Raw genomic sequence first — 15,004 nt, forward strand, 5'->3', positions numbered from 1 at the left:
CTTAAACATAGCACATACTTTCCAGCGAGAGAGATAATTAAGGTTTCCAATTAAGCCCATGGCTGTGGGAACAGACAGGAAGTAATCACCCTAAGAGATGCTTTAGAAGTAGAAATCAAAGGGATTTTTGAGGACAAGTTATCTATGCATAGTGAGGGAAAGGATCTCAGAGTGCAGAGTAGGTGATTTTGTTTGTTTGGTTGGCCAACCCTCTGCTTAGGAAGGACTGGGAGAGGAAAGGTCGTGAATTTAGTTTTGGAAAGATGGTTTTGAGTTGCTTGTGGGGAATAGCCAGGTGGAGTGGGGGCTGTAAATACCACTCTGAAGCCCCAGAACGAAATGAGATCCAAGACGAAGTGATTGGTAGTCTTGAAGATAACTGAAAACACAAAGGTGAATGAAATAACCCAGATTGAAGAAAGGCACCAGGGCTCAAGCCAAATTTTAAATTGGAAATATCAGAGGATGATGTGGACTAAGACGATGGAAGAACCCGGTGAGGGTGATGTCAACTGAGGAAAGGTTCTCAGGAAGGAGGAAGGGTTCCATCAACACTGTCAAATGCTGCAGAACACAAAGTACACGGCATTTGAACAAGGTAAGAATGTGGCTTCGTACATAGTAGCCCTGTGGATGGACTTAAAACTGTGCCCAACTAGGGCTAGCCACAGGGTCGACTTCTGTTTCTTTTTCATGAGAAGCCAATGTTTCCCACGCATTCTCCTTCAATGCTTTATCCTTTCCTCCCTTCCTCCATGTGGAGTGTAATTCTCCTCCACAGATATATCAGTGTTTTGGGACTCGCCTCCCACTTCTCTCCCTTCCGGCTGCTTACCGTTGCCATGGAGACCTTCACTTAATTAACCCGACCAAGGAAGAGGGCACCACCGACAGGAAGAAAACCCACCAGAACAGTGGCGGGAAGGGCGGAGCAGAGCGAAGGCGCGCGGAGAGGAGCCGGGAGGAGGAAGCACACAGGCAGGCCGCGAGTGGGCTGCGAGCGCGGGCTTCTGCGCGGGCTCCGCGCCTCGGGGACCCTGTCACCGCGCGCTGCAAGTCGGCGCGAGAAATTAGCACGGCACGAGCGGTGCTGCCCCGGGTCGGGGTCCGCTCGTGTCCCCGCGGATTGCAGGGGCGCCTGGCACCCGCACGCTGCTCAGGGGCGCACTCCTCGCGCTGTGACTGCCAGGTTTCTGCTCTTTCCTCCTTCCCCCACTAGTCTAACCATTTTTAACACCCACCCCGCTCCCACCCCCAGTTCTTTCCTTTATCTGTTCTTCGCTCCAACGTTTAAAAGTTGGCTTCTTAGTACTGTTTCTAGAATAGCGCGCCTCGGGCAGCTGCTATGTTTGTCTACTCCTGGGTGCAAATCCTGTCACTCAGCACTGAATCTGAGCGGGACTTGGGGCTTGAAGAACAGGCAGCGGGAGCGATCTTTCCACTTTGATATTCTTATTATTGTACACAAGCCTTTGAAATTCTACATTACACTTAGTTATTTTTTTTTGGGGGGGGGGGCATAATAATACCACGACCCCGAGTTAGAACATTTTTGCTAAGAAAAAGGAACAAGATTAAAGCTCTACAGTTTTGTGGAGGAGTCTGCTGACTGAATGATTAAATATTTCTTTTTATAACAACTGGGCACATTTTATCTGAACACTTGCTTTATTACAACTAAAGATTTTTGTAGGATGAAACCTGCTTTAGAGTGGGCTTTAGAGAGTTTTGAAGTTGATCCAGGTACCTGTTTACTATTAAAATGACATTTTTTTTTTCAGTTTTAGAAATACATATTTTAAGTACAGATTTTTCTTCCCCCCCCCCCCGTATATCTTAAATTTAATATAAAAACCTCTTAGGTCCCCAGACACTCTAGGTTCCTAGGAAACGCTACACAAGCTTTTTAGATGAATTCATTTTAAAAATAAATTGAAAGGGATTTCGAATGTTTTACCCATTTAAGTTTCAGTTTCATCAACAGTATATTGAAATATTTTTCATGATGATAAAATGTGAGGAATTACTTCCAACAGAGAAGCAGCGTGTAAGTGTTGTAGATTTCCACCCATTAAGGTTAAATAGTTTCATATAATGCAATGTAATTGCCTGATTTTATTTTTAGCACCTCCTTTATATTTAATTATAGCAGCTTCTAGAAGCAAATTATTTTGTTGTTTGTTGGAAAGCACTGATGTTTCCAATTTTATTAGGTGGAGAATATCATGAAGCATCTACTTATTAATAATGTCTTAACATTCAATTGGATGAGCAATCAGTCTAAATTGAAAGACATAACATTAAAGTGATACATACACACCACATAATGTCCAATAGTTTAGTAGTGAATCAGACTATACATGTTTGATTGAACTGAATATGTTTTATTTTCCAGATGGAGAAATCAATTATTCTGCTGTTTTGGATACAATATGCTGTTAAGGTAAGACATTTTGAGTGTGCCCTTTTAGGAATAATTAATTAATGGACCAGATACTATTGCATTGCATTTATCTATTTTGGAAAATAAGGGGTGTGTTAAGAGACATAACATTAAACATTAGGTTTATTACCTATGAAAAATTTTCTTTGCTAGGTACTGTCAAATTTGTGCGTATAGATGGCATCTGTTTTCACTGCTTACAAATTATATTGGGGATAATTAGTGGGGAGGGAGAGAAGAATTTGGTGAAAGACATGTCATCTAGGGAACATAGGAGGCCTCTGAGCCTATGGTTTCTTTTGCCTCAATTGGTAACATTTTCTTCACCTGTCTTTGAACCAAGGCTCTAAAATGACTCAAACATTTTGCACTCAAATTTATTTTCATTGCAAACATATTTTTAAGCATGTCTGTGAATTAATTCAGTTTTGTAGCCATTATGATCAAAGTATACAACTGACATACCAAGAGGGTGTGCTGTGTTTTTCCTATGACTTTGAGTCTCTTCCTTCTCCATGTTCACCCTGGGAATATGGTGTTTCCTAGTTTGAGAAACATGGATCTTAAATTTCCTTGCTCTTATTTTACTTCCCTTTCTTAAGTTATTTTCAAAATTATGTTTACAAATAGAGTATCCAATGGATATTATTTAATTCATATGTAGGAATCAATATTGCTGAAATATTTTTCAATTATAATTTGGCACATTTTAGGTTTGATTTTTGTAAATTTGCTCATAAAATAATAACCGAGAATTCATTTTTATTATTTCACCATTATTTTTCTTTCCCATTTCAGATCTCAAAAAGTTTTTATTATATACCAGTAAATAAACAAACAACAACAATTCTTATTGAATGGGAAGAATTTCCTAAAGGAGGCGATCCTGAATTTTATTTTTTAAAATACCAACGTGTTAATAATTTTGCTCAAAAAGTAAGGCCTCATTTTTTTGGGCTTTGATGAAAAGTAAGCACAGTGTAAATTTGTTGTAACTAAATGCCACATCAGAAATAAAAACTTTATAGTTATTGTGATTTATTTTATTTTATTAATATATAAAATGTTAGCATTTTATGAAGTATCTTTAATAAGTAGTTGACCAAAACAATACTTAACTTTTTCATAGGAACGATTATGTATCTTCCTTTTTAGAATTTATATACTACACAGACAGTAGTTATTTAAAAATAACAATTTTATGTAAAATAGATATTTTATGTGTATGTTTAGATTCCATATTAGAAAAGCTGTTTCTTATGAAGGAGATTTACAATATTCAATCTGTTAATGTATCTGACAGAGAATTAGTAAACATTTCTTATGCAGATGTATCTCATTATTTACAGAATGTCAAAAGCATTCCTGCAGACCCACAAATACTTCCAAAATCAATAATAACACTAGAAGAAAATGAAGACTATCACATTATTATACAGTCCATAAAATATGGACAAATTTTAAGTGAAAAGTCATTTCAAACTCGTAAGTTATATGTGTATGTTGTTCAGCTATATTACCTAATTATAGAAGGGAAAACACCAGATAATTTGAATTTTACAGTGATTAATAGGTATGTAATGGCAGTTGAAAATCACATCATGATAATAGTAGTCTGTTCTTAAAATATAATGTAAATTTCAATATTTAAAGGAAATTGTAAACTAAGTTAAGAATAACATTTTCAGTTTTGGCATTTAATGTGTGATCATTTAAATAGATAGGTATAGTGGAAATGTTAAGTGTAATCCAGATTATTCTAAAAAATATTATAATGTGGATTTGAAATCCAATTCAATCATTCTAAATAGTGTACAAGAAACTTCCATATAGTCTAGACAATGTTTTATAGTTGATAATATTTTCCCTGCATGGTGAATCTTTCATAATTCAATATCCTTTGTGTTTCATTCAGTTTTGTTTGAAAACATACTAATTATTCTCTATGATTTTTTTTTTAGGGGGAATCTCAACTAGAAATATTAAAACAATAGCAACAAGTACAAGTGTTTCTTTTAACTGGAGTATGCTATCTTTGAATGACATTTCAGTGTCAATATCTCTTAATAATTCTTCACAAATTATGCAAAATAATGTCATTGTTTATGAGTGGGATGATTTGAAACCTGCCACTTTATATACTTTTACTTTTGAATTTAAACAGTTGCATTTCGATTTTATAAATATACTTCAGAGACTGGATGTTCAAGTTGAAACAGGTATATAGATATTTCGTTCATTATTTCTAGACATTAATTATATATTAATTTACATTATTAATTAATAACATATTATACATAATATATTAATATATTATATTTTATATATTATATATATTAATATATGTGTTACATATTTTGTAGATAAATTGGCAGTTATCTTGCTCTTTTAAAAAGTAACTACTTGTAGGTGAATTAGCATAGTCCCCTTTTTCTAATTATATCATTCTGGTATGTGACTAATTTAGTGGACAAGCTGGATTTAGCAGTACAAAGGTAAGAACCAACTATATTTCCCTACCACCACTTCTTTTAAACTGCGCGAAGTGGGTTCTCTTTAACTCTGGCAGTGGTTCATATAAATTCCATAACTTTTTAGGTGACTTTAAAGTATCAATGAACAGTCTCATTTTCAGATATTAAAAGGTACATTAAAATCTAATATAAAAATATCAGTCTTTCATCCTATTTTAAGCTTCTCCATTACTCATCCTGATCAGATGTGACCAAAATTTGGAATACTCTAAGGGGAAAGGGAGTGTGTTTATTTTTGTGTGTGTCTTTCTAGTTCCACTTCCTTCCCCCACATGGTGGGAACAGATATGAGAAGAGGATATAGTCATAGGTAGCTAATGAGGGCAATATACTCTCTGTGATGGGCTGAGTCCCATTTTAATACCTCTAAGAATAATCAGTGAATCACAATGTATTTTTACAAGTGAAGTGGAGAAACACTTGAATAGTAAGAAAAAGACAATGAAGTACTTCAAGCACTCCCTCTCCCCATCCTCCATCTTCGTCTTCCCCTGTGAAAAAACAAGACAACAGTTTCTTCAAAAGATCCTTCTCATATCTTCCTAATATGGTGGGTTGAGGCACTGATGAAGCATGAACAAGAGTTAAAGTACAATACCTACTCTGAACAGGCTGATTTTCCTCAGTCTTTCTAGTGTGTTATTCAATCTTGGAGCAAAAGGCTAAGCAGCCATCCATTTTTTTTTTATTTTTATTTCCCCTAGAAGGTGAAGTCAAGCAGCAGAAAACAGAATTCCTAGCAAGCATTATGTCTAATCCTCTGAAATATACTTTAAAATGTTTCTATCAGTATAAGAATAAAGGACAGAAAAGTCAACCTAAAGTAACTTCGAAAAAAGAAAAAAACATCTGTGTTTTTTTGTTTTTATTAAGTTATAACTAGACAATAATTCTTCTTAATTAATTCTTATAGCTACTTAAAACAACTATTCTAATCAGTCATAATTCATTTACTACATGAATAATAACAGCGTTAACACTTTTATTGGTTTGGAAGAAATACAGGGCAAGTGCACAATTAATACGATGAGGTTTTCACAATTAGCTTCCAGAGATGTTAAGAAATATAATTATGAAATGTTATTACTGACTTTAACAAATCATTTTGCTTTTGGCAGGTTCATGTTCCCAAGGATGGATAGCATTAAAAAAGAACTGTTACAGAATTAGCAAAGAGAGTAAGCCGTGGAATGTAGCCCAGCAACATTGTAAGTTATCCCAAAATTCTGCACACCTTGTGGATATAAAAAATGAAGAAGAAAAAAAATTTATATTTTCACATCTCAGGTCAAAGAATCAAATAATAATATGGACTGGTCTTAATGATTTGAAGGTCAGTAAATGTAAAGAAATGCATATATTGTGATAAACAATACTATTTTACTTATGTTCATTCATTCATCGTTTATTCATTTATTCCTTCCTTCATTCAGTAAATATTTACTGAGTATTTGTTATAAGCCAGACACTGTTTCTCTTTTTTTTATTTTTCCATTCTCTTTCTCTCCACCTCCTCTTTTTTTGGAGCAGTTATAGGTTCATAGCAACACTGAAGGGAAGGTGCAGAGATTACCCATGCCTCTACACTTGAATAGCCTCCCCCACTATCAAGTCCAGAGTGGTACATTTGTTACAACTGAAAAACCTACATGGATACATCATAAACACCCAAAGTTCATAGTTTGCATTAGTTTACATTCACTCTTGGCATTGTATATTGTATAGGTTTGGGCAAATATATAATGACACGTATCCATCATTTTGATATCTTAAGAGTATTTTTACTGTTCTAAACATCCTCGGCCTGTGCTTATTTGTCCCTTCTTCACTTTGATCTCTTTTGTAAGCATCTATTTCTTTACCTAATTTTGCTTTACTTTGGTCTTCCCCAGACCCCCTTCTTAAATTCATTTGAGTGATCTCATCCATTTCTTCACTTATCACCCAAACCAATGGTTCTCAAATATTGTCTGCCTCACTTTCTTACGAGCTCCAGACACCTATCTAACTTTTTTCTGATTATCCCTTCTGGAATTTTCCACAGACACATCAACATTGCCCAGACTGACTTGTCATCTTCCCACCAAACCTGCTCCACTTCCTCTATTGCTCACCTCTGTGAATAACACAATAATATGAACCTGAAAACATGGACTTCTTCTCCACTTTATTCCTTTCACTCCACACATCCAGGCTTATGAAGTTCAATTTTACTAAAAGAGCACAGAAGGATCTGAAGATTTTACTCAATACCAGTGAAAAGGAGTGTGTGACATTTTTCTCCATTTTTCTTAATCCTATGCGATATCTCATGAAATTTCATTTTGGTCAGCATTTTGTAGGGAAACACAAGACCTAACCCAATTATCTCTGACTAGTTTATGGTTTTTTTTTCCTGATGATCCATTTAATTTTATTTCCTGCTCCTCAAAAATAAATCTGTTCTCCATGAGATACCCTGATCAGTAGTGACCCAAGGCAAATTCTATCAGTTCGATACCAGTTTTTCTCTGGAACTTTGCATAAGCCTGGGGAAAATTATTGGCAATCTGTAATTACATTTTCATCCTCTTTTTGAGCTCACTTTATCTTTTAATAGGCAGAGAAAGAAGTTCTGATAAAGATTCCTCAACTCACAGTTCCTTTCAGACATCTCAGAAGCACCGCCCCCTCCCCAGCATTTCAGTCTCTTTCAAAGTATACCAGTTAATGCACATATAATTGTTTCCTGCTGTTAGCATGATTGTTATAAACTGTTTAAATGAAATGTTCTCTTCCCAGAGTTATGGCTACTGGTTTGTGGTAAAAGGTCCAGGTAATATGGTCACGATAGCCAAAGAGGCTCTCAAGGCATCCTCATGGTTGCCATGAATTCCTCAAAAGTGTTTAAGATACAGTCTCTGCTTTCAAGACACTTAAAAATAACTTGGGAGGTAAATGAAACATCAAAGTAAATATAAAAATTTTATTTGTGGTAGTAGCTAAGTCCTATAGTGTCTCCTAAGTGCTAAGTACCATTCTGTGTGCTTTGCTTGTACTTGTATGACGTACAAGGAGACTGGAGCACACGGAGTTAACTTGTCCACGTGGACACACATCATTCTGCTCTTAACCACTGTCCTCCGGGACCTCTGCATTAAGCTGGTCTCTTGAGGTTGACATCCAGGTTACCTGAGGGGTTATGATCCCTGTGGTTGGCTGAGAAAGTCATCAGCTCTTTCACTCATGCTGAACAAGTGCGAGTTTGTTACTGGACTTCAAGGATAGATTGTCTTGTTCATCAGTGCATTCCTAGCTTCAGTTAGGGCCCGGCATTCAGCAAGACCTTACTGAATGAAAGGTTAATAGTCTCTGTGTTACACTTTGTGAGGGTTATATAGGTAACACTCAATTTAGTTCTCACAACAACCTTATGAGGTAGATATTCTCATTATTCTCATTTTATGGATAAGGAAAATGGAGCTCAGAAAGTTCCTGGGTCACATAGGTAATGAATAGGCATACCAGACCTTGAACTTATATCTGTCTCACTAATACTTATGCCCTAACTGCTTGAATATACTCCTCTTGAGCCTTTGTTTTTAAAACTGCAGCACCACGTATGCAATAAAGCAGAGTCTTTGAGGAAAAAATATTCTTCTATCCGTTAGGTGGAATTGGGATGCATTTTTTTAAATCTCTTTAAAATGTTTAGAGGGAGCACTTCTCTTTAACTCTTATCTATGCAACTAGCTTGGAGCTGTGCTTGATGCTGGGATGGCATGATAATCACAATACAGACATAGTCTCTGTTTTTATAACGCTCATTATCTCTTAAGAATTTTATTTCTTTTATGAGCAACTATTATGGGCCTGGTGTTTTGCATACACGCTCTCTAAAACTGTTGACAACCATGCAAAGTAGTTATGACATCTCCATTGTACAGGGAAAAAACTTTAGTTCCTAACAGGTTAGCATTGGTCCAAGAATAGCTTAGTGGTAGAAATATTGATTAGAATACAGGTCAAAATATAAGGTTTGTCAAAGCTTGTACTTTTCCTACTACCCCTTTCAAGGGGGTAGCCACATGACTATGTAGAGATACGTTCATTACTTGTGAGAATTGAGGTTGGTTACATTCACCAGTGACATCCCTTAGCAGAAAAATAATATCCTCTCCTGATGCATACGACTTATTTCATGACTTGAATTAAAATAATATCTAATAAGTAATGGGTCTGTGCCTGGCATTGTGTTGAACCCTTTACATGTACTCCCTTTTTAATCTTCACAACAACTTAAGATGTAGAGTCTATTATTATACCCATTATACAGATGAGAAAATAGAGGCTTAGAGCTATGGCTAACAAGTAAATGAAAGTGAACTCTGTTTCCAGCTCAGAATCTTTATCAATAAGGAAATCTACATAAATGTATTAAACTGGTTGATGATTTAACAATCTTAGAAAATTTTATAATACAGGTGTGATTGATAAAAATTTTCAAATACACTTATTTGAAGATACGACACTTTCCCTTTAAATTGGCTTCATTTGTACATTTTATTACAGAAAGAAGGTCATCTCACATGGACAGATGGGACATCTTTTGGCCTTAAGAAAAATGAAATCTTTTCTTTTCCACTGTTACCCAAGAATGAAACAGACTGCTACATCTTACAGCAAAATGCAACTGGTTCAAACTATTTTTTTGCAAGGTTTTTCTGTTATGTTCCATTGCCATATATTTGCAAATATGAATGTAATTATTTTTATTAGTATTCTTATATATACATCTCATTCTTTTATTATTTTAAAAATAGAATTGTAGTTTTTAATTAAAAATTTTTTTTATGCTTCTTTCAGCACCTTCTCTGCAGGAAAACCTTTTGATCTATATAAAGGATGTTGGAACAACTGAAGTTGTATTTAGTTGGAATAATTTGAGTGGTTGGAATAATTTGAATAAGTGGGTGCAACTAGGATATAAAATTATCGTTAAATATTATTTAGATTATACAAAACAATATTTTGAGAGCTTGCCCCCAAATACTACGGAAAAATCAATTACCCAACTATCTCCTGGCCATGTTTACAGATTTTTGCTCTTTGCCATAAATGAATGGGAGGCAAAAACCACGTTAAGTCCAGTATTCATTGTTGAAACACGTAAGTTACAAGACAATTGAAATTGTAATTTTTCAAGTATTTAGTATCATCATTAATAGGTATTTCCTGAGTTTCTGGTGTTTTCTCATAACACTAGGGGCATACCTGCAATTTTACCAGTTTTACATTACTATGAATCTGTGTATGTGTTTGGATTTCCTGTTAAATTATAAACTCATAAGGTACTATATTTTATTAGTCTTATTGCACCAGCTAGGCTGGTGCCCAGTCCATAGTAGATAATAAATTTCTGTGGAAATGAATTTTTGATATGTGGTAATAGCAAGAGATAAACAGACATGTGTGTCTGGACTTTAAGAGTATTACAATGGAGAGAATTAGTAAGGAATAAAAATAAATGGAAACAAAACTCTATAGCAAAATATAAGCTGCAATTCCTACTGGTGGTGCATTTAATAAATACTTTCTAGAATTCAGAGAGTGGGTGCCTGGGCAAGACTTGTGTAAACGAGAGGCTTAGACTCAAACTTGAAGGAAGAAAAACATGAGCAAATGTCTGGAGATATGAATTTGTGGGGAAAGAATAATGCAGACTAACTGGAGACGGTTTCCTTGGGCATAAGGGTAAAATCAGTTTGAGAGGTAGGTAGTGGCAGATTTGGGAGTGCTGGGGGTCTCTGTCTCAGATGGTTGGACTTGACCTTAGAAGAAATGGAAATCCATTAAGACTATAGTTTTTAAGACTTGCTTTACCTTCCACGAAGCACTCTTAATACATCATCTCACTCAGTTCTCACCTCAACTCGGAGTAACTAGAGAAAACAGGGCTTCAGAAAGGTTAAGTAAACTGACTAGAGTAACATGCTTTAATAAATAGCAGAGCCAAACAGGAACCCAGATGGTCTTATTTTAACTCTTGAGATATTGCTTCTAAAGAAAGAATTAAGAAGAATGTGTATGTTGGGAGGGCAGGGAATGGACATGGGTTTGTGGCAGTCATGTGCAAGGTGCTGTGTTAAGAAAATTAATCTGCAGGGATTAGCTAGGAATATCACTGGTGCTGGCTGAAATGGTTTGTAGAGGGGACATATTTCTGTAAGAAGATGAGTGCCTGAGTTCTGGTGATGATAGGATGAAGAGTGTGTGATATGTAGTCTGACGAGACAGAAGAGGTAAACGACATACATGTGGTGCTTGTAATAATAATGATGATGATGATTGAACAATAACATGTGTCACACACTGTGCCAAGTGCTTTATATTTCTTATTTAACCTTCACAATAATTTTATGAGGCAGCTACTACTATAATTCCCATTTTATAGTCAAGAATAGTGAGGCTCAAAGAGAGTAAGTAGTTTACTCAGGGTGCGGAGCTAGAAAGTGGAAGAGCTGGGACTCAAACCCAGTTGTTCTTTTCAAATTAGAGTATTATGGAAGTACTGAGAAGTGAGATATTATTCTGCCAAACCATACCACTAATATCATGTATTTTTCTGATATTTTTATCTCACAGGCCCATTATCAGCCCAAAATTTCACAGTTACTCATGTGACCCCAACAGAAATATTTTTACACTGGGATTCTCCAGATCCTGTGTCTTTTCACCATTATCTTGTGACTATTTTGGATGTTGAAAACAATAAATCCGAAGAGGTGTCTGTTGCAAAACTCAACATGTCAACAACAATTAGAAATCTCAAATCTTTCCATCATTATTTGATCTATCTATTCAGTGTAGCGGAAAGAGGAACTTTAAGCTGCTTTGAGAAACCTATTTCAGCCATTACAGGTGACTTTTAATTAAAAATTTAATTAAAAATGTTGCCCTTTAATTAAAAATATAAAATGCATATGTTGGAATATTATTTTGATGAAATTTAATTATGTCAATCCTTTATAGGTACAAATACTCACAGTTGAATATATGTTTGAATGTTGAATCACAAATTTAAGCGTGGATTCTAAATACTAATTCATTTAGATTTAAACTCTTACCAGAATTCTTAGAAGACATCTTCCTTATCATAGCCTTGGCTAGAAAATAAATGATCATAAAATATGGAGATTAGTTCACCCAGTGTTCTTTAATAACCCTAGATCCAACAAACAGTTCTGCGCATTTGATCAGTTTTACTTTGTTCTTCATTTTCTCACTCAGTGTTATGAGTTGACCTCTAGGGGGCAGTCTCATCCCAGGACTTTGGCCAATTCATTTCTAATCACTCTCCTCCACATGGCAGTTTTTGAATCCTTGTCTAGAACATAATCATTAAAGTCATTGATCTTTTATTTAAGCACTCTGTTTATCCCCTTAAGATAAGTCATTAGTTTTTGAAAATATAAAACACTAATGTATGAAACAGAACATAACAAAGCACCTTTTGGCAGTATAGCCCTGTGTATAATGTATGTATTGTTTGTGTGTATATTTAACACGTCTACATGCAAAGTTCTTTGATTGAAATTTCACCAGCTAAAATTTAACACACCAGAGTTGAGGTAGAAAACCTGCATGAGCATAGCCATAGATTGATTAACCTTCTCATACTTACTGGATATACTTGGGAGTCTTTGAAAATAATAATAAGCAAAGATATTTAATGCTTACTCAATGCAAATGTTTAACATACATGTATTCAGTGTTGCAAATCCTAACTGAAGTATTTTTCTGATTGGATACTAGATAGCACATGTTTTTTCCTTCCTGAGCTCAAGCTAAGCATCCTTCAATTGATAAATGCTCAATTGAGTCCCTTACACTTTAAGAAGTTGCTCTCATTTTTAACTGACAGGTAGACTTGGAGGATTTCTCACAGATCCAGTAATTTTGAAGTAATATTAAAATCTCACATGTTATGTAACTATCGTATCTATTTATTTGTTTCATAGAAGGATGGGAAAAAGGTACATGTCAGTTTGTGCATTTAATTTTGGGTCATTTGCTATGTATATCAACTATACACAGACACAACAATCCAAGAATTCTCTGCTTTCAGAAATCTGCATGCCTAAGTTATTCATCTTCTTCAAGTGTTTTGCTCAAAAATCTGATCTTTTCAAAGATACTTGCCCTGAATTCCTTATTTAGTACCACAACTTCCTCCCTACAGCCATCACACTCCTGATCTCCCTCATTTTGGTTTATGTTTTTCCTTAGCACTTATCATATCTAAAGTACTACATAATATACACATTTGTTATATATATTGTTTATTTGTCTATTTCCACCCATTAGAATATAAACTCCATGAGGCTGTGACCTTTGTTATTTTTTATTGATGCACGCTACGTGCCTAGGAGAATGACTGGTACATAGTAGGTGCCCATGTATATTTGATAAAAGACTGAATAATCTCAATAATTGGAACATTACTCTGATGGAACTCTTAAAACTGAAAAATTTGCTAAATACTTTCTATTTTTCCTTTATGTATAATGTACGTGCTTAATCATATTGGTAAATCTTGCATAGTATTAGGTTGGTGCAAAAGTAATTGTGGTTTTTGCAATTATCTTTTTATCTTTTAAACTGTAATTACTTTTACACCAACCTAATAATAACAAGACACATTTCCTCCAATACTGAGTCCTTTTCAAGACATGGTGACGTCAGGATTTGTTAAATTTCCTTTCAGAACTGATTGATATTGAAACGAGATATTTTTGCTCAATAGAATGAGTACTGCTAACCATAAACTGAGATATTGATTTATCTATTTGTCTGTTTTTCTAAGGTATTAATCCACCTCAGAAAGTTTATGTTAAGCCTGAAGATGTGGGAGAGGACAGCATAGTGCTTGAGTGGGAATCCCCACAAGATGGCCACGAAGTTTACATTCAAATCAGATCAATACCAGATAAAAGAGAAGTCATGAATCTTTCTGTAAAGGGTGCTAACAGATTCAAGATTGATAATTTAATCCCTGGAATGACATATGACATTGGAATGGCAACTGTGGTTAATAGGAACTTGAGTGAACTGGTAACTATTCAACAAACTCTAAGTGAGAATCAAATACTTTGCATTCTTAACATATATTTGCTGATCTGGGGCACTATAACATATTCTCTCTAGAGCCCTCTGGTAGTAGGTTGTACCTTTAAGCAGATTGTTGGTGTGCTTTATCTAATGGTAGCCTCGAGTAATTTGTATCCCTTTTATCCTGGCAATGTTCCCTGCTTATAGAAAGGCAGCATTGTTTATGATGAAGAACTTGATCCTAAAGCCATCCTACTTAGGTTTGAATCTGGGTTCAACTATTTGAATAACCCTGAACAATGTGCTCAACTTGTTTATGCTTCAGTTTCCATACTTATAAAATGGGAGAAAATAATAGTATGTATTTCCTGGGATTCCCTGAGAATAGCTGATTTAATACTCGTAAATGTAAGGACTTAGAACAGTACCTGACACATAGCTATATTAGTGTTTATAATAATTATTTTATCAACAAAGGCATGCTATAGCGTGGTGGAAGGAAATAGTGACAGTATATGAAAGGATTAGGGCAAAGCAAACAAAAAAATTTCTATGTCCTTTCTCAAATAAGATTAATTCACTCAATAAGTAATTGTCGAAAATCTATTAAGGAGGGAGAAAGACAAAAAGTGAAAATAAAATAAATGAATGAAAACATAATTATATGTATTTCTAAGTTGTGATAAACTTTAAGGGGGGAAAGAGCAAAGTTATGTGACTGAAAGTAATTGAAGAGGGATAGAGGGTTCTGCTGTAAGTAAGCTATAATAGAAAGAGTTACATTTGAATGGAGGCTTAAAGTGTAAAACAGGAGCCAGAGTGGAATAAAATCGTGGAAGGGTATTTCAGGTATGAAGGCTATAAAACAGGAAAGAGCTTGATGTATCTGAGACCAAAAAGACCAGAATGTGTGTTATCAAATGAAGAGGGAGAGGGT

At 35.0% G+C, this 15,004-nt stretch overlaps 1 protein-coding gene across 1 annotated transcript in view; it reads left to right on the plus strand.

Annotated features, from left to right (window-relative positions):
- Positions 1–246: 246 nt before the first annotated feature.
- PTPRQ (protein tyrosine phosphatase receptor type Q) overlaps positions 247–15,004 on the plus strand; it is a 241,992-nt gene continuing 227,234 nt past the window's right edge. Inside the window, exons 1-10 of the mRNA XM_088800966.1 lie at positions 247–598; positions 2,396–2,443; positions 3,242–3,379; positions 3,793–3,928; positions 4,405–4,662; positions 6,096–6,310; positions 9,529–9,718; positions 9,823–10,125; positions 11,602–11,877; positions 13,823–14,092. Coding sequence (XP_088657092.1) covers positions 506–598; positions 2,396–2,443; positions 3,242–3,379; positions 3,793–3,928; positions 4,405–4,662; positions 6,096–6,310; positions 9,529–9,718; positions 9,823–10,125; positions 11,602–11,877; positions 13,823–14,092 — 1,927 coding nt within the window. The 5' untranslated portion in view covers positions 247–505. The remainder of the gene's footprint in view (positions 599–2,395; positions 2,444–3,241; positions 3,380–3,792; positions 3,929–4,404; positions 4,663–6,095; positions 6,311–9,528; positions 9,719–9,822; positions 10,126–11,601; positions 11,878–13,822; positions 14,093–15,004) is intronic.

This window comes from Rhinolophus sinicus, chromosome 1 (assembly GCF_057876585.1).
Source record: "Rhinolophus sinicus isolate RSI-liver-muscle chromosome 1, RSI-T2T, whole genome shotgun sequence".
Lineage (NCBI taxonomy): Eukaryota > Metazoa > Chordata > Mammalia > Chiroptera > Rhinolophidae > Rhinolophus > Rhinolophus sinicus.